The sequence below is a fragment of the Heloderma suspectum genome, chromosome 2 (assembly GCF_057233095.1).
Source record: "Heloderma suspectum isolate Gila_16-S chromosome 2, 16-S_ref, whole genome shotgun sequence".
In the NCBI taxonomy this organism is placed as follows: Eukaryota; Metazoa; Chordata; class Lepidosauria; order Squamata; family Helodermatidae; genus Heloderma; species Heloderma suspectum.
In genome coordinates this window covers 114530823-114551915 of record NC_139459.1, presented here as the reverse complement: position 1 = coordinate 114551915, position 21093 = coordinate 114530823, and the positions used below count along the sequence as shown (strand labels likewise).

Here is a 21093-nt window from a genome sequence, read left to right as displayed (position 1 = left end):
AATTTATTCCACCTCACAGATCATTTGGATAAACTAGACAATTCAGGTGACAAGCAGGCAAATAAGATCCAGAGGGTCTAGTTGACTTATCCAAGACCACACAAGGAACACAAAAGTGGTGAACTCTTGTCTTTCATATCCCAGGGGCCAATTTAAACACTAATTTTTCCAAATGAAGTTTTGCAATAGCATAAAAGGAAGCAGCCAGAAAAAGAAGGATGCCAATGAAGATAATAGTGAACATTTTTGCAAATGGGAAAGTTAGACCCGAGTATGTGATACAACCTCTGTACAGACTCTTTGCATTTCATGCAACTCTCTCATTGGACTGTTCCAGTAGGACAAATATTGGACCTCCAAACACGTTTGGACCTTTCGTGGCCACTTCCATTAACATTGTTCCAGAAGGGCAAGCAGGATAATGTACCATTCAAAGAGTGCTCTAGGCCACATCCCAAACAGCTGTGAACCATCCATCCTGTACTAACTGGATGAATCATTATTATAGATGAAAAACACTTGTCACATATTAAAGATCCATCATTTTAAAGAAAATATTATTAGTTCCAGCAATATCTCCCATTTTAACTGTACGGAGTATCTGGCATTCACAAAACAGAGAAAGCTTCTATATACAGCAGAGGGCCCCAATTTCAAGCCTGCAGAGAACGGAGAAAGGGGCAGGCCCACAAAGGGGAGAGGGATACATACGGAACTTGGGTGGGGCCTGCCTTCGACAGCTCAGAGCACTATACCTCCAGGCAGTGGTGTAGCGGGGCCAGGACACACAGGGACACAGCACCAACACTTTTTGATTAGCACGGATGCTGGCATCATCTGCCACCCTCTCAGACTTCCCTGTTCCCTCTGAGCTTAGCTGCAATACTCACAGAAGCTGCAGGGAAATAAATATTCCCAACAAAAACATATTGTCCCCTGTGGTGATGCAAAGGATTTTGGGGTGGCTTGGTCTTGAATGGGCAATAAAGCCATTAGCTTTACAAAAGACCTGCTCCTGGTGCAGATAAAACTGCTAGAACTGGTTTGTTGATATGGATTAACACAGCTGCCTGAATTTTTGGATTCTCCTTGGGGACATGGCTATGGGGATTGTCATGATGAGTGCCTGCACTTCAACATTTACCACTCCTCCATTGCTGTCAGGCCTGTGGAGCAGAGGGAGGGAGCCAACTACAAATGTTATAACAATCCTGTGGGTAACCCTGACATAGAGGGTTTCAGGAATCATGTGCCATTATCAATGGGGCTTCTGTACCAAAGTCCCATATGTCTCTGTGCCTGGGCCACAGAGCTTCCAAATTGGTTTTGCTCTGTCTCTGGCCTCCTCTAGGTGGCCCTTGACTCATTCACATACATATGTTTAGTATCATGGCTTCCATTGCAAAGCTCTAATACTTGAACCTGCCTTTATTCATTCTTAGGTTAAATTAATGACAAAGCCTATAGGCAAATTTACTTTTCTCACAAGAAAACTGCAGCAGCTGTTTTACATAAATTCGTTTGCCAGGATGGTGATAGAAAAAGCAATGGGGGCGGGGGGGGGGGAGAGTAGACAAAAGAGGATGAGAACACTGGAATGAGGAAGCCCATCCAAGTGCAATCAAAATCTAGTCACTTACCCTGAGCTGATGAGATTTTTGTTTTTCCCTTGAATGAAAACTGCTGCCTCATGAACCACAAATTTAAGGATATTTGATCTCACTCACAGCACCATGGGTGGCAACACTCTAAAACAAACCAGATTAAGGCCACCCATTGAAGGCTTTCTCTTTTTTTGCAGGGGGAGCAACAGAGGGAAATTTTTGTTCTACCATCAGCTTCATATTGCTCAGCAAAATGTACAAGACAAAAATGATATTAATTTAGGCATTCAGAACCACATCAAAATCAACAGGAAGTCCTGGCTTCTTCTTAAGGAGACAATAAACAAAAAGATAGGGTGGCCACTTATGCATTGCCAAAAAATAAAGAAGAGGAAGAAGAAGAGGAAAATGCATTACCACAAAAGAGGGCAGAGATTTGCATGAAAATTTGCACATGTTCATCTATATGTATAGTGCAAATTTAGAAATAGTTACTATAATTTAAATAGAAATACAATACACCTCACCACAGTGGAGAAGACTTTGACCAGGGGACCTGTGAGGCTGCTCAGTCTGCTGTCTAGATGTTAAATATTGGTGGGCACCTTCAAGGCCCCTGCTCTTCCTTCTTACAGTGCTTTTTATCTTTTAATAAGGATTAAACGGTATATCAATGTATATGGAACTAGATAGGAGAACTGGGGTAGCAGGTAGGAGGAATAACTCAAGTGACACAGAGGGAAGCCTTGAGGAAACAGCTACCAGGAAGTGACTCAGCATAACAGTACAGAGACAGAGCGGAAGGGACACAGAGAATGGGTTGGCATGACCGATGGCTGGCAGCGTGGCCATGGTGGTGTGCGGCACATGCCGGCCGCCACTGTGAATATTCAAGCTGCGGTGAGAGGTCGCCACAGCTTATTGTGTTGTGTGAACCTGGGTAGGGTGGCTTATTCCCATGGGTAACAAGCCACCCAGAACATATTTATAATGGCGGCCGGCATGCTTTGCAGGCCACCGCAGCTTATTTAAGCCACATTGCTGGCCATTGATTGTGCAAGCTAGCCCAGTGAGTGAGGTGTTAGAAGCATGCTTAGTTAAATAAAGAACTTAAACTAGAAGCAAAAGCAGGGCCAGCACCAGTGACTGGCATCACTGGGTATCTGCTAAGGCCCATGTGCCAGTAGGGGGCCCGTTGCCAATCTATGGAGCCACCTGGCCTTGCTGCTCCATCTCCTTGCTGTTTCTGTCACTTCCCCTGCCCTCTCTATACAATCAAGCAGTGAGAGAAGCAAAGAAAAGGAAAAGTTACCTCCTTACCACTTGTCCTTTTCTTCTGGGAGTGATGTGGACTGGGTATAGAGGGCAATGAATGGGTGGTGGCAGTAGTGGTGAGAAGGAAGAGTTGGGTGTATTTGGGAGTGGGGGGCTGGTACTTGCCCAGCAACCTCCCCAAAATTAGAACCAGCTCTGATCAAAAGGCTATTTACTGCTGCACATATATTACTAACGCATGGATGTTTATGTTGTGGGATCAATATATAATTTTCTCAGATGTGATACTGAGTGTAATCCTTGTGTGGACTTTATGCAACCTCCATTTATTTTAAAAGCACAGCAGGAAACATACATACCCCACAGTAGTTTTGAACAGAATGTTAAAAAAATCACTTTATGGGCACTTTCCCAACAGGATGTAACCACTGGCAATGCAAATCTGTATGCAACTTTCTACAGGCCAGAAAGATATTTTTACAGGACTATGTCCAACCAAATATATACCATAGGCCTATTCTTGATTAAGACTGCATGTGCTTTCCATAACAAATGCATTCTTGTTCTCACATAGGGGGGGGGAAAGACACATTTTCATTTTTTTTTCAAAGTTTTCTTTTAGTGGTAAAAAAAAATCAAGTGTTCTATCTGCCAAGAAAAAAAAAACAATTAAAGAAAATGCTGTTTAAAAGCAATGAAACTGTGAATGCTAGTAAATTACAGAAATCATGGCATTTGGAGAGATTTTAACCACAGAGAAGGGAAAGCAGCAAGCAAACTAATGTCATACCTAAACCGCAACGATGAACTACACCTTGGATAAATCAAGAACTTGCTAGATGTTCCAGAAAAATAGGCATTTAAAATTAATTTTAGCCCCAAGACTTGACTCTTGTGTGCCTTCTCATTTCCTAGGCTGACCCTGGTGACCGGACTTGGATGTTTAACCTCAGACCCATAACTTATACACAGAGGAAACTTGTCCTCCTGGCAGCAGATTCTTGGACAGCTGCCTTGTAGATACGTCAACTAATGCAAATGTCTCCAAGCACATCAGCGCTCTTAAGCCGCTTCCTCGTAAGCCATGCAATCCTGGGCACATATCATACATCAAGTGAACCCATCGTTGGCTGCATAGCTAGAATATAAGGTCCTCTGTGCACCATCAAATATTTATTTATTTATTTAAAATATTTGTAGCCCACCTTTTAGGGTCAAATCACTCATATAAATACACAATATAAAATCAAGAGCAAATGTAAAACCATAAAACACCATGCAAATGCAATTAATAGGTAAGCAGAACCTTTAATAACACTAACCACGTATCACTAGCAATGAGAAAACACCGCAGGCAGTTGCTTTGGTTTTTCAAAATCATGTCTACACTAATTAGGAGCTGCCTCGTACCGCATTAGACTACTGGTCCATCAAGCCCAGCACCATCTACTCCATTAGAGACTCGTTTAAGTGTCAGCCAAACTTATCTCCAAGGCAGCCCAACTATTCAAAGTCTTGGAAGACAGTGGTGGACCAACCTTTTGGGAAGTATGCCACAGTATGACAAGTGTTAAGCCAATGTGCCTGTGTGGTGTATGGACAGAGTGTTTTGATTAGGGCTGGGCTGGGCTAGTGATGTTTGAGATCGCTAGGATTCTTTGAACACTGTCTTGCCGCTCATCACGATCGGTGCATGCTTTGTGCAAACGGGAGATTCAATCGAAAGTGAGCAGCAATTGAATGGGAGATTTGTGCAAATCTCCCAAAATTTGTGCAAATCTCCTCCATATACTAAAGAGGGGCTGATTCAGTCTACTGAGGGAATTGCGCAAATTAGGAATTTTGTGCAAATCGAACTGGGAATCGGGAATGAGACAGTGCATGGTGGGACTTACTTCTGAGTAAATGTGCTTAGAATTGCACTATAAAACAAGAATTTGGTACATATAGCAGATCACACATTCAATATGATTCTTTTGTTCCAAAGCGCAGGACTAGAACTAATGCAGAAAAGCAAATTTCAGCCAAACATTAAGAAAAACTTCCTAATGGTAAGATCTGTTAGACAGTAGAGCAGACAGCCTCGGGGGGTGATGGGCTTCCCTTCACCGGAGACATTTGGGCAGGGGCTGGATGGCCATCTGTCACGGTTGCTGTAGCTGCATCCTGCACTGCAGATTCTGCATTGAGCAGGGGTTGGCCTTGATGACTGTCGATGCACCTTCCTACTCTATCATTCTATGAATGATAAAGTCATGGCAATAGAAGCAATAGCCATTGTTGTAGATAAGTAAAACAGAGTTTCCACTGTCCTCTTATGGCCAGTACACACACTAGGCTTTTTAAGGGTATACCTAGGTTTTTTTTTTAAAGAAATAGTATATATCTAAAAATGTAACATGTGACCACAGCAAATGCATGTGTCATACAAGTGCATTTGTCACTCAGCCAGGATTGGCTGTGGCTCCCCAAGAAAAGTACCCTCCGTGGCAAAGCCAGGTTTGTTGTTTCACCACACATGAAATGGCCTTCACTCTCTGAAAGCAAGTGGCCTGTGATGTTCTCCTGCACCATGGCCTGGATCAGATGGCCATTTGAGGCTTCATAAGGCACATGAAAGAGCATCAGGGCCATGGCTCCTCCCTCCTCTCCCATCACGCTCCAGCTTTGCACATGATGGGAGCTGATTCAGTCTATGGCTGATTCAGTGTACAGAGGAAATTTGCACACATTAGAGAATTTTTGCTAATCAAACTGGAAATCGGGAACAAGATGAACTCAAGCACGTGTTCAAGAATTTGTGAACATTTTTGGCAGACATATGCTTGTGCTTGCATTTAGGGCTTGGAACAGCACATGCTCATATGTTTCGTGAACAGAAACAAATTTCTCATACATCACTAGTTTTGCCTTGGCTTGGAGAGACTTGGATTCAAGCTCCCCTCAGTTAAGCTCCCTGGGTGACCCTTAGACAGTTACATCTCGGCCCAACACAGCTCAGGGCCAAACTAAATGTTCTGGTAATCATGGACAGTTTAGCTATGCATGACAGGTTTCCTTAAGCTGGTGTAACAGCATGCAGCCCCGATTTGGATCAGGACTGTGGCTATCCAAGAGGGGAGGGTTAATCCTTTTCCTCCTACCCATCTCCCCCCCACCGAAATTCCACTTCCCGGGGGGGGGGGGCGGATTAAAAAAAGAAAGAAAAACATGTCTCCAGTGGATTCAAAGAAGACTTCTTTTCTTTTTTTGGAGGAAAAATAGGTGGTGGTAGAAAGGGTTAAGCCCCCCTTCCAGATCATCACAGTCCCGATCCAAATCGGGTCTGCACACACTTACACCAGCATAAGGAAACCTATCACACAGAGCTAAATGATACATGATTACCACAACATTTAGTTTGGCTCTTACACCATTGCTGTGAGAATAAAATGGGATAGCCCCATGGATGCTGCCAGGGCCAGCCCTACTATTAGGCAGAGTGAGGTGGCTACCTCAGGCAGCTTGTTTGGGGTGTCATGAAAGGGCAGCAAATTGTTGGTTATTTAATTTATTATTATTGTATTTTTACATTGCCAGGGAGTTGTAAATTTATGTTTGGGATTTTCTGCCTCAGGTGCCAAAATAATTTCACTGGTTTTTGGCACTATGCACCTTGACCTGGGGTGAGGGGGCAGGCATCATTTGCGGCTCTGCCTCAGGCAGCAAAGTATCTTTAGCCAGCCCTGTATGCTGCCTTGCGCCCACTGGGGAAACAGCAGGATAAAATGTGATGTGTTAAATAAAGTGCCACTTCCTTCTAAAGTACACACGCCTTAAGTGTAGATACCAGGGACTGCACCCTGGAGTGAACTTGCAAAGATACCAGGGACTGAACCTGCAAAGCAGTAGGGAATCCATACCTCAGTGGAAGAGAACATGCTTTCTCCGTGCTTAAGGTCCTAGGTTCATTACCCAACTCCTCCAATTGAAAGGATCTCACGGAAAAGGGCAGAGAAAGAACATCTACCTTAGAGCTCTGATAACTGCTGCCAGTCACAGCAGACAATTCTGAGCTAGACAGACCACCAATGGTTTGATGCAGCATAAGGGACCTTCCCTAGACCTTTAACGTGCACAACCCACTGAACTGCACAATGCAAGCCTTGCTGGCTACTTCACTGTGGCCCGTTGAACCATCTATGCCTACTCATAATTTGTATAGTGCATTGACACTGCAATCTTACAGATGTCTAATCAGAAGTAAGTCTCACTGAGTTCAATGGGGCTTACTCCCAGGTACATGGGTATAAGGATTACAGCATTAATTTGTAAAGCACTTTACAAATCTTTGGGTTTGTTCTCACAACTGCTCTGTGAGGTAGATCAGTATTATCCCCATTTTACTGAACAGGCACCAAGGCTGAAACGGAGCAAGTTGCTGAGTGCCATACAATGAGCTCATGGCAGAGATGGGAGTGAACTTAGGTCTCCCATTCTAAGGCCAGCTCTCTTGTCTGCTAGGCCACAATGACTCTCACTTCCACAGCAATAAATTAGAAAAGTTATACCTATATCAGATATATAAATATCTCAATTGCCACTACTGATTATCAGACACATTACTTGTGGGCCTACTCCTTCACAGGATTTAATTCCAGGGGCATATTACCCATATGGTATGAACGTGTAAATATGGGCCACAATCCAAAGAATGCCACGTGTGCATCTAAGGGGCTTCCAGGGGCACACTACTGTCTGTTCCAGCTGCAGCCCTTTGTCCAGAGGCATGATGTGAGCATGATGGCACTTGTGCTGTGACTGTCTGCCCCGGTGCTATCGGTGCTAACGGTGCTGTAACTGTCACCACTTGTAACACTTTTCTATGTCTGACCACAGCTGCAGCTACTTCTACTAACTACTGCTCATGTGTACGCTTCACCACCACCAATTGGACCCTGGCCAAAAATGCTACTCTTTATGCCTGGGCAGGTAAATAATGGCTGCTTATACCAATCTTTCAGGAGACCCCAAGGAATTTATTACAGACAGGTCAGCCTACAGGCTGATTGCCTGTGAAGAATTCAGAAATAAAGGGGCAGCATTCTTGGTGTGGCAGCCCCCTCCCCATCAACCCAAGAGCAGGAAAATGTCTTCACTGAAATGCCCTGACAACTGAAGGTCATGCTCATACAAAATGTCTTTTTCAAAACCTCGTTCATGACAACCCCATAAGCATGACTCTAGGGCAGCCTTCCCCAACCTGGGGCCCTCCAGATGTACTGAACTACAACTCCCAGCCTTCACGGTAATTGGCCATGCTGGCTGAGGATGATGGGAGTTTATTTATTTCATTTAAAATATTTCTAGGCTGCCTTTCAGGGCAGGAGTGCTCCCAAGGCAGCTTACAACCATAACATTCATCATCATGATCATCATCATGATCAAAACAATACAGTATAAAACAGCCAAGATTCATAAAACAATGAACATAAACATAGTTGTCATCCAGCACATCTGGAGGGCCCTAGTTTGGGGAAGGCTGAAAAAGCTACTTGAGCCACACAATGCATTGTGACTGAAACTAACTGTTAGGTAGTGTTTCATGTTGCCTTTCTCTGTGTTTTGTTAAGCAACCTAACCCAGCCTGGGACAGGGGTCCAGAAAGAGAGCAGGTGGGGAAGAGAATGGGGCACCTGGCTTGCCTTCCAGCAACCCCAGCTGCTTGTTAAAACCCTCTTTAAAAAAAAGAAGAGGAAAAGGACTCCTGCCTGAAAAGTTTGTGGGGAGGCTAGGGGAAGCGAGGCTGAGGAGGGGAGGCGGGGTCCAAAGTGTTTTTCCTGTGTTTGTGTGTGTGATGTGCATGTTTTTGCCTTTGTTTGTAGGGGCTTTGTGGGGGGTTTTCTGGGGAGTGTGCTTGTATTTTTGTGTGTTTTGTTTTTGTGAGGAGGTGCTTGTGGGGGTTTTATGAGGGGAGAGTTTTGCTTGTGTATTTGTGTGGTTTGGGATTTTTGTGGTGCATGTGCTTCCAATTTCTTTTTTCACGTGGAGTGGGTGTTTTTTGTGGAGTTTTCCTGGGGGGCTGGGGGATTTTTATTCATGAGGTATGTGCTTTGCCTGTATGCATTTGTCTGAGTTACTATTTTCACTTCTGTGAAATGAGGATTTTGTTGTGCTTTGTGCAGGCAAATATATGGTTTGGCATTTGAAGGTCAGACCCCACCTCTGCCTTGCATTCCAATTCCTGAGCAAGTAATTTGGATTTTAGCCTCAGTTAGGGGTGGACAAATCTGTCAATTTCAGTTTCTCTCCATTACTAATTTTTTCAAACTTAAGTTCAGTTTGTCTTGAACTTTCAGAATTCTTCCAATATTTGACTATGTTGTTGGTATGGTTTATTTCACTTATAAAAAATAAAATATAGATTCCCCCCGCCCCCTAAAAGAAAGAAAGTGCAAAGTTACACATTTCTCTCCATCTCTAGCCTCAGTGGTTTGCCTTTCTGTGAAATGGCTGTTAGAGCACAAAACTGTAGGTTTTAAAGGAGTGGCTTTGCACTTTGCCCTTCTGCAGAACAAGTGTTTCTGTTGCAGTAGTAATTTTTCTGATTGGCTACACCCTCATCGCAACCATTTGGTGACTTGGCACACCTCCCACAGCAGCCATTTTGTGATGATGCCCATGGCACCCTCTCAAAATTCCAAATGTGTCCATTGGCCCCCCAAAGTTGGGGCCTCTGATGTAGTTCTTCCAGGTTTGCTAACAGTTTTATACCACTTTAAGAATTAGCAGCTTGGCTCAAAGTGCTGTATAGTTCTCTCTTGCTACCAGTGTACAGCCACCTCCCCTCACTCCCCTCCCAAAGAAAAGTAAAATGGAGGCACCAGTTTTTACCAAGGGCCCTATATTTGGGGGGAGAATCTATACATCAGATACATCTGAAAGAGATTGTACATAGAATGGGCTATACCACTTCAGATTGCATGTGTGTGTGTGGGTTGTTTTTTTGGTGGCGGCGGGGGGACATTTTAATTTTATCCTCTTATATTAAATATAAATATAAATATAAATATACATATACATACATACACACACACACACACACATATATATATATATATATATATATATATATATATAAAGGCAAAGGTGTCCCCAACCAGTCGTGTCCGACTCTAGGGTGTGGTGCTCATCTCCATTTCTAAGCCGAAGAGCCAGCGCTGTCCGAAGACGCTTCCGTGGTCATGTGGCCGGCATGACTGAACACCAAGGTGCATGGAACGGTGTTACCTTTCCTGCCAAAGCGGTACCTATTTATCTACTTGCAATTTCTTGCTTTCGAACTGCTAGGTTGGCAGAAGCTGGGACTGAAGACGGGAGCTCACTCCTCCGTCATGAGGCACTCAGGTCTCAAACTGCTGTCCTGCTGACCTTCCAGTCTGCAGTTCAGCGTCTTAACCACTAAGCCACCGCGGCCTATATATATTTACATATATATATATATATATATATATAAACTGAAAATTATCTCAACAGGGGCAGTACTGGGCTAGATACGTTTTCCCTGATGCACTAGTTTCCTACCTAAAGTGAGTTTTGTTTTTTATGTGGGGGAACATTCAAAATAGTATTCCCACTTGCAGTTTGAAGTATTACAATCCACTCTGATGCCTCATGCTCTTGTAGGGTGAAACTAAATCTGTGGCCCTAAAGTCAAGAATCTAAACAATGGTTTTCAAAGAACCAAACAATCAAGAGATAGATGCACCAGGATAGGCACTATGAACAACCAAAAGATAAGCATGAAAAGGAAAAAAAGGAAGAAAGTGCACTTTGGGTGAGCAGGGGGTCAAATTAGCATTGTTTTTCTACCTTTCGGTGTACTGCACAGCCTCTCCATTCTTCGCCCAGCTAATTGCTGGCTTGGGGTTTCCAGCAGCCTCGCAATGAAGAAGTACACTTAATGTCCCACTAGCTAAAACCACAGTATGCCCTAGATGGGTGACAACTTCAGAGGCTGAGAGCTGCTGTGCTGCGGAGATCTTCTTGAGAATGGCAGGTTTTTTATGAGGGCCACGTGAGCCATTTATGAGCTCCAATGATGTAGACAAGTGTGCTTCTGATGAAGATGTCCTCAAGGAGCTGGTGAACTCAGAAAAATGTTTGCTGAATGGAAACTCCACTGAAGCAGAACTAACCCTACTCCCTTGGCTTTTGAAAAGGGATTCCTGATGTTCCAGATGGCTCTTGAAAATCTCGTGGGCCAACTGTGCAACAAGCTGCTTGCTATAGACATCCTTAAGTTCCTCGGGCTGTTGAGACAAGTTTCTTAGGATGTCATCCAAACGATCCTGATTGGCGACCATGGTGAAAGGAAGGGTGTACTCCTGGCCCTGGTCTTCCTCAGAAGAGATGTTCCTCTCTGTGGAGTCCTGAGCTTCCCACGGCTCTGTGTTGTCATGAGGCCAGCCCCTGTACTCAAGAAGCCTTGAGACAATATCATCATACCGGCTGCTAGGATCCGTAAGAAGTCCTCGTTTCTCTGTTTTGCTTCCATTGAAGAGAATTCCATTCCGATGCTTCTCTTGGGCATGCAAGGCTTCATTCAGATTGGCCTTCCTCATGGCTTCTTCTTCCTTCATCCTAGCTGACAAGGTGGCAATACGCTTGTTGTGGCCCCCTATTAGTTTAATCACAAAATGTTCATGAGCTGGCCCTGCCGTGCAAGTATATGTCCCTGTATCCGAGGGCTTCAACCGATGGATTTTCATATATCCATACGGAGCAATTGTCACATGAACTGAGCTGATGAGTCGTTTGCCATCTTTCTCCCATGTGATCATTGGTTTCCGGAACCTTCTCACGGGGCATCGAAGAATGACAGAGGTTTTGGGGAGCAAGTAGGCATACCCACCGACAATGAAGTGCAGCTTTTTCTGCTTCCTTGTTTGGATAAAAACTTTCTTTTGAGCCATTATCAGAGGGGGCTGCTTGTGAGCTGGTCTCTGGTATCCTGAAATGCAATGAAGAGTGTTTGGAAATGGTACTGCAGCACCTTCACATCCTCAACCTGGCTAACTCGTGTGGAAACTAGATTCACATTATCCCCTCTTTCCCACTAGTACCACTTATCCTGTGCTGTGCTGTGATCACATTATGTGTTTCCTCCTCCAACTCCACATTATTTGGCAGTGGTGGGGAGTACAACATCACAACACATCGCGAGGTCCATGATAGTAGACGCTAATGGGAAGAGAGAAGAAAATTTGACACAGGTGTGCCATTTCCAGTGGCATCTCCATACTGGCTGTAAAGTGTAGCTTGAAACAAAATAAACAGCTTATTTTTGGCACTAGCTGTAATTTTGCCTATTATGGTTTACAGCAAGCAGATGGACATCAGCTACTGAGACTCAAGCTACCCCTCCCATCCAAAATAACACAGGGCATACAACTAAACATGATCCTGCTTGGGTTGAAATGCAGATTGATGGGGGAAATGCAGTTCCTGTTGTTAAAAGTCTTTACATGAAGGAGTCAGTGTAATGAAAACAAAAAGAGAAGGGGAACTCCCCTTGTTAAATGTTGATCATTTCAGCCCTATGAGGCCTCATAGCTGTGAGCAGCAAGAAGGAACAAATGTGGTACAACCTCAAGGGAGTAACATGAAGCAGAACAAATCTGCTTAAAGCTGGTTGAAAACCCCATGGTGGATAATATTAGACTTCATTAGTCATGTGAGTACCTGCAGTTTAGAGCTCTGCGCCAGACTACTGAAAGGAATAGGAGGGCCGTCACGTGGATTTTGGAAATAATGTTATATTTTGTACTTAGAAATCAAATCCCGACTTATAGGCACAGAATCATTTATGAATGGCATGTCCACATATAAATCACAGTTCTTGCAAATACATGCAGACAGGAGACATTCCTTTCCTACGCACTGTGTGGGCGTATTCTGCAGGCAAAAGGTATGATTTACACACAAACAGTGGAACCGGGAGTGGGACAATCCCCCCCCCCCATGTAGCCCTCTCCATGTCCTCAAAATCTGCTCTGGAGGGTTACGAGACCTTATGGAGAAGATTTTTGGGAGATGTGGGGGCTGCGGCGGGGGGGAGGAGAGGGAAAAAGAGCTGTACTGTGACTGGATGTCAGATTTGTGTCCGTTTGTGGGTCTGTGTTAGCAAAGCTTCCTTTCCCTGTCTTGTCTTATTGTCTGATTTATAAGAAATACTGGCAAAGCATTGTGACATCAACCTTTCCTTAGCTTGGGAAAGTCCATAAATAGGAAATGCAGCAGACAAATAATTCGCAGCATTAATGATGTTCAACTACATCCCAAAGCCTCACCCACCACCCTTGTTTTTCTGTACTCACTTGCACAGATTGCTAGTGCACATGGTCTGACTAAAGATGAGAATGGCAAAGGCGGGCACAGTGACGAGTTGATGATGGCAGAAAGTCCAGTGTTTAGCATTTTCCTGCAAATCGCATTTCGTGTCTGGGTCCCCTCACCACAACTCACAGAACACTGGGAACAAAATAGCGGCTGATTAGGAAGGACACATTAAAAGTCAAAGAACTGCACAGAAAGGGCCAGATGCAACAACATGCATGCATGTGCTGTAATACCAGAGAGCATGAGGCCTGGTTGTTTGTAAGACCCTACCCAAGTGTCTTTTAGGGTGCAATGCTATGGATGTTTAGACAGAAAAAAGCCCACAACTCCCAGCATTCCCCAGGGAGCCATGCTGGCTGGGGTATGCTGGGAGCTGTAGGACTTTTTTCTGTCTAAACATCCACTACATTGCGCCCTTAGTCTGGGAAACTCCAAGACAATACAGTCCCTCTGCTATACATAAGATCATTTTGACGTTTCTCCATCTAGCACTTTTTATACTGACAGCCATAAGAAATCTGGCTGCTGTTTCTTGTACGTGGCATTCTTGAGGAACTGGCTTTTGATTAATAATACTGAGTAATTCCTAACTGCATTTGAAAGTACACTTCATATTGAAAGTTTTATCATATCTGGCTTATGTATCTGATAAATGTTATCAGCCTAAAGTAAAGTAAATAAATTAACTGATATTGTGTTTTAATGATTGATACTGCTTATTTTGTGATGATTTTAAAATATTATATTAGTATTATTGAAATAAACTGTTTATTTAGATTATTTAATAATAATAATAATATTTTGAAATGAATTGATACTAGACCCTTTACTGTAATGGTACTTCGTATGTATTCCTGTTTTGTATTGATGTGATTGCCCTTGCGGAATAATATGTTTCTAATATTCATACAAGGATGTTTATAGGCATAAGAGTTGGAATATAAGAAAAAGAAGTAACAACATATTCTCTGGTGTGGAAGAAAACAGTAAGTGCCATGATGCAGAAATGTGAGTTGCGTATATTTTAAGGTACATTTTGTATGGTTTTAAACATTAAAAAATGCCTGAGGAGACGGAACGCCTACTTTAGTCTCAGAATGTCTTGGAATGGGTGCATGTCATAGCAGAAGATTTCATTAGACAATCTATTTATTTGGCTGGATTGTCAGGACAGATGATTACCCATGAGTTATGCTTCCCCCACAGTACATATGCACACCCATCCTGCGATGACTAGAGTTGTTTTCATCAACCAGGTTAATCACTCCCTCCTTGGGTGAAGAAGAGGTAGAGAGGAGTTGGCAATGAGAAGGAAAAAAAGCAACCAATGGGTTAAGGATTACAGGCCAACATGACTAAGAGACATTTTAGATTTCCAGCCATTTCCTACCTACAAGCCACACTCTCTCTGCAATGGCTCCACACTGATGCATACTCAACTCATGGGATCTGTCTCACAAAGGGCTGGCTTGTGAAACATACAGCTAGCCCATACTAGAACCATGTGTACTGTAAATCAGGGGTGTCAAACCTCAGGCCCCTGGGCCGAATCAGGCCCACCTGGGATCCTGATTTGGCCCTCTGAGGTTCTCCACTTCCACTGGCCCCACCCCCTTTCTCTTAAGTGTCAGACGTTTGGGGGGTTCCCAACTTCTGTGCAGTTTTTCCCCATGCTAAAAGATTGAATTGCCTCTCCTATGGCTTAATTACTGGCAGTGAGAGCTTGAAGCTAAAATATGCTGGTATTCTGGCCCCACCCCTTTTGCCTTTGGTCCTGCCCACCTCTGGAATGCCCCCCCCCCAGCTTCTCTAAAATCAACCCTTGGGCTGGAAGACGGTAAATTGTCCTGGCGTAAATGCTCTTCTGAAGCACCTTTTCAATTGCATCAAGTAATTCAGACACAAAAATGTACCGAGCCTTCATTCAAATTGGCAGGTACCTTTCTAACCCTGATTATCCTATGCTGATCATGGTTTTCAAATGGTTCCAGCAAATGGTCCCTGGAAGCTTATCAAGGGATTACACAATGAGTAAATCAACAGAAAAGCTTCATTGGAAGAGAGTTTATTTACCACTTCAGTGAAATACAGTTCACACACTAGGCAGTGTTGGACTCGCAAACAGCACATCGGTGAGGTCCTCTAAGCCTGGGTAGAACTTCCCTCTCTTCTGCAATACAGAGAGGTTCTGCAGCAGACAAGTCAATATGGAAAGGACGGTGCTCCAAGCTATGCAAGCTTGAGAAGAGCACTCCAGTTATTGTTCATCTCCAGTTAGCCAATGCACAACTGATTCCAGTGAAAGGCAGATCCCATGGGTTGATTATGCATCGGTGTGGATCTGATGCACAACCAACCGGTAAATTTGTAGCTATGTAGAAACAGTCTACTAGTACTAGGTAGGACCAATTAACATGACCATGATGTGTAGGGCACATGGTGGAGCGGTCATCCAAATCTGCAAGCCATCAGTTCCAATCCATATTGTGGAAGGATAGCAAATGGCCGATGTACCAAATGGCTGATCCTACACATGGTATACAGGAGAGATGACAGATTTATCACAGTATAGTTCTTCTAATAATAATATTAAAAAAGGTAAAGGTAAAGGTGTCCCCAACCAGTCGTGTCCGACTCTAGGGTGTGGTGCTCATCTCCATTTCTAAGCCAAAGAGCATCCGAAGATGCTTCCATGGTCATGTGGCCGGCATGACTGAACACCAAGGTGCACGGAACGCTGCTACCTTTCCCGCTGAAGCGGTACCTATTTATCTACTTGCAATTTCTTGCTTTCGAACTGCTAGGTTGGCAGAAGCTGGGACTGAAGACGGGAGCTCACTCCGTCACGCAGCACTCGGGTCTCGAACTGCTGTCCTGCCGACCTTCCGGTCTGCAGTTCAGTGTCTTAACCACTAAGCCACGATGACCAAATCAGCCCAACAGGGACTAAATCCAACAACATGAAGAAAAGCGTCAGCTTCAATGACATAGATGGAACTGAATGCACAGCTCTCTTTTTATTTGGTTCCAATTCAATCTACACATTTCAAGTCTTTAGTGAGGAATACAATTTAAAAAGAAATAAATAATGACATCAATTAATCTGAAAGGACCAAGATTGGGAGAAAAGAACTGGCAGGTGTTATCTGCCAGAGACACTCCAGACATCATTTGTCTGTTACCCCCTACCTGTGTCCAGTCTGAAAGAAGCCACTCAGGGGAACAGTCCTCATTTTTGCAGGCTTGCTGGGAGGCTGGCCTCAAAGTGGAACAGAATGTTTCCGGAAGCTCCAGGAAACTTCCATCGGCCATGCGCTGCTTGCAGAGCACTTCCCGCTTCTCAGTGCCACCCCCGCATGTCTGTGAACACTGGAGAACAACAGCAGCAGCAGCAGCTTCAGAGCTTGCTGACATTAGCAGCAACTTGTCATCACAGGTTGCTTCAATCCCACTGAAGTAAATGGGAGCAGCCCAACAGTGTGCAGAATGGCAGCCATTACATATAGGCCATTTGTGAGAAGAGCACAAGTTAAGCAAACAGCACAGCAGGAGCTCTCTCTTTGTGCAGAAAGCCTTCAGTTCAACAACAGGTCCAGCTTAACTCATCGATAGTCCAACCCCCCATTTTCAAATGTTGCATGACAATATGTATGTATATGTGTGTGTATAAACTACATATTGAATATATATATGGGAAGCTGCGCCCTGGGTCACCAACCTGCAGCTGAGCTAAATAATTGCTTTGTAAGGTTAATATAATAAACCATTAAGGAACCATACAGCCCTTTATATTTATGTCTCCTAGTGACTGCTGTGTGCTCTGCTTCCAAAAATAAAGGAGAAAGGGTTATTTGAGTCAATGTAAATATGGGAGATTAATTTCTAAAGAATTACATCCTCCTTCCCCCTTAATATAAATCACACACACACACACACACACCCTTCCACCCATGCAGGCCTGGAAGTAGATTATAAACTTGTGTAGGAATTCACTTGACCCAATGTGGCCACTCAGGCCTGCTTCCAGCATTACTTTGCACACACATGCCTCTTGAGATCAGTGCAAAGGTAACTTAACACTGGTTATAGATTTGCATCTGTGAGCAGGTTAATATCTGTTTATTACTTGGGCACTGCTGCAGCACCATGTAGTGACACATTTGTATGTACCAGAGACAGAAAATTCATATTATTTCCAATACAGAGCTTCCTGTAATCTTGGTTTTGGATGTTATTCTTAGGGATGTCAGAGAAATCTGTTTGAGAGGTGCTGTTCAGTGAGTTCTGCGAGACTCGGCCTCCTTTCATTTTGGTTCCCACTGTGGTGCCCAACTCGATTTGCAGTGAGACAGGCCAATTTGCAGATTATCCAGGAATTTGTGCATTTTTGAAGGTTCTGCAATTTGCACAAATTTCTGAGCAATTTGGGCAAATTATGGCAGAATTTGCACAAATTACACAAATTATGGTTGAATTCGCACAAATTACACAAATTATGGCCAAATCTGAGTAATTTGTGCTAATTTGGCCATAATTTGCACAAATTGCAGAACCTTCCCCCAAAATGTGCAAAAAAGTTCCCAGAGTTCAGGGAGCATCCTGCAGCTCAGCTTGCAGACACAAAGCAAGCTGTACATGCCACAGAACTCTGTCGAGCCAAAAAACAACCGAATTTCCCAGTGATGGACATTCCTAGTTATTCTCTTTTTCTACTTCTATTTAAAAAAAGAGAGGGCTCCTCGGTGGAGTCTGCAGTTGGAAGTCAGCAAGTGATGAGAAATAAAAGTGATGTACAGCCATGTGTGAATCAGTTCTATGTCACATAGCCAATATGCCTAATGGAAAGAGACATGGAAGCCACTTAGGGGAAAACTGAATATGATATGGGGAGATCTGTGATCAGATCTTCCCATATCATTAGCCCCTTCCAGGTGTTTCAAGAGGCCACACAGCATGCTGGAAGGCGGCAGGTTCTGCCTTTGCTTTGTCCTGACACCCAGTTGTGTGTGTAGTGGCACTTCTCCAGGCAAGCTACCAGAGATGTGTCAAAATGCATGTACAGCCGGGAAAGAGCCTGCTAGTGTGAAACTACCTTGTATGCACATTTATTGAACATGTGGAGCACCTTGCCAAAAGTCAGAAAGGAGCTTTTTTCCTTTTGTTAAAAGCAGCCCTGGAAGACTGGCGGTTGCAGCCCAAGCCAATTTGTCCTCCCCCTGAGCGTGTACGTGCGCAGGCATGAATGCACATGTGCAAGAGAGAGACCCACAGTGTACACCTGTCTTTTATCTCCTCTGTAGCTACTAGCAGCTTCAGGGGGGTGATTTAGGTCAGTAAATGGCATTGGGAGAAAAGGGTTAAACCTTCAAAAACCAAGTAACCAACTGCTTTTAATAATAGAAAAAGACCATAGGAGACCTAGTTGGTATTTGGCTGAACAAGAGGACCAGAGAAGAAAAACTGAGACAAGAAGAGGAGGAGCTAAAATCAATTGTTAAAACCTCTGCCACGCTTTACAAGCAGCCCATCAGAGTGCTGCCACTTGGGTCTGCATGCGTGTTTCAAGGAAGATAGGCTGAATACGCCCCCTGTGTAGCCTCTTTAAGACATGAGAAGATATTCTGGATCCACAGAAAGCAGGGAGAGTTTTATTTACAGCTCATGATGGATGAATGCAAATGGCCCCTACCCTATCACAACATTCATGTAACTTTTTTGTTAGCTGCCTGGCTGCATCATCCTGCAAAGGAGCGAGAAGGATTTTACCACGCTTCTGCACCTGGTCAGACATCTGGGGAGTGGTCATATATTCTCCGTATCAGGTGTCAGAACGGTACAGACAGCTGGCTTAACCAAATGGTTACACTCACACCATGGGCGAGTTAACACTTGGGGTCAAATCCAACTGAAGTCCTACTTAGAGTAGACCCATTGAAATGAATGGGGCTAACTTAAGTCCCATCCATTTCAATGGGTCTACTTTAAGTAGGGCTTTAGCTGGATTCCACCCTTAGCATTCGCTCTTTGAATGGTTAGCATCCATTGCCAGGTGGTGAGACCAAATTAATTCAAAGCCAGAATAGAGCAAAAGCCACCCTTTCCAAAACTTTAAAGGGGCCCAAAGCATGCTAATTTGCTACCTTCAACAGGCTATTTAATAAGGAATACCGGCAGAAACAGTTCAGCGGAGGGAGGATAAGAGGCCTTTTAAAAACATTCTGGTCCATGTCAGGCCATGGAACGTAAATGGATGTTCTAAAAAGAGAGCTATGATTTGCCCTATAAAAAGCCCCTTCTCTTCACCAATAAAACAAAGATAGAAAAAGATTTATTAATGAAACTCTTTTCGGCCACTTTCTGCAAAAGAGATATTTATCGGGGCTTGTAAAAATGAATTCTGATACCCACTTTATTTTGGTAGCAGACAAAGGAAAGGAGGGAAGAGAATGCCTGAAAACAAGGTAAACGTCCTAATAGCTTTCTCCCTAGGATGGAGAATTTAAAAATAAATAAAAATGTGAATTCATAAGGATGTATTTTTTAATCATTTGAAATGTTAAACACACTGATGGTTATCAGGAGTTCTTCTGCCAAGAACATTTAAGCTTCAGAACAAATCTAATTCAGACCATCTTTCTTTACGAGAACTCAAAAGCCTTGGAGAAGAATATTGCTAACGCTTGTAGATAAAATATTATGTTTCTTTGTGTAAAAAATGCCAGTAGAAGCAGAGATATTATGAACTCCCTGGGTGACGTTTACCCTGTGTCAGTGAGGCAACCAAGGAGGTGAGTAGTGGGTAAGAAATCAAAGCATAAATGTGCTGGCCTTAAATGGAGTTTAGGGTTCATGTGCTGCCCACCTCTGTCCAGAGTACAACCTGGGTAGATTTTTCCCCTTAGTGAATCGTAATTAAAGCGTTCTTTACCTGTTGCCATTCTGAAAGGTACCAGGATGGGGGACAGTCGAAACGATTGCAGGCTTGTACCATGACGGGCTTGGGTTTGTGACACAGCTCGTCTGCCATAATCACTGTTTCATTCGTCTCTCTCAAGAGGAGGTGAGAACAGAAGACGTCGCGGGTCTGCAATCCTACACCGCAGGTGAGGCTGCAAGAGCTCCATTTCCCCATCTCCCACCTGAGGGGGAAAACCCAAGGAGAGGACACTTGTGAACTGAAACAAAACGTTTCATTTGTGATGCCAGTTTATTTCATTGTCTGTGTAAATCTTTTGCTCTGGGTGAAAAACAATGGGCTGGTTCCAGACTTAAGGTTGCCATCTCATACACACTTCCCTGGGAGTAAGTTCCATTGAACTCACTGGGGCTTACTTCTAAATAGATGCAAGTCTTAGTGATTTCACTAGGAACCAGGTTAAATCAGGTTCAACTAACTTAGCCTGGATCCAACGCTATATTTTTAAAATACACAAAGCCATCGTAAAACAGCTTAAAAATTACATGATAGCTCTATCCCACACCTCTCAACTTAGGGCTTCATCACACGGAGCTTTTATCCTGCGATTGAGATTGCTCCTTCACAGAAGTTTGCAGGCTCTTTACATGATGCCGTGACCCTCCTGCACTAAATACCCTTTGTTCTGCTTTTAAATAGATCGCAGATAATGAGCTATCAAATTACCCTGTTGTGTTCCGCTTCAAATTTCCTCTGTGAAAAGAGGAAAAGCAGAAAGAAGAGAAGCAAGAGCAATGAAAGATAATGAAAGACTCAGATTGGGGGGGGGAGCGCATGTAAAGGGAATCAATTGTGATCTTGTATTTAAAATGGAAGCAGAAAGCCCATTTTAAATGTAGGATTTTAGGCTAGTGTAGA

At 43.6% G+C, this 21093-nt stretch overlaps 1 protein-coding gene across 1 annotated transcript in view; it reads right to left on the bottom strand.

The window, feature by feature from the left end:
• ADAMTSL1 (ADAMTS like 1) overlaps positions 1-21093 on the bottom strand; it is a 372341-nt gene that overhangs the window by 61521 nt on the left and 289727 nt on the right. Inside the window, exons 16-19 of the mRNA XM_084832134.1 lie at positions 20188-20398; positions 16449-16628; positions 13238-13391; positions 10731-11871 (exon numbers count right to left, since the gene is read on the bottom strand). Of these exons, the coding sequence (XP_084688260.1) occupies positions 10731-11871; positions 13238-13391; positions 16449-16628; positions 20188-20398 (1686 nt within the window). The remainder of the gene's footprint in view (positions 1-10730; positions 11872-13237; positions 13392-16448; positions 16629-20187; positions 20399-21093) is intronic.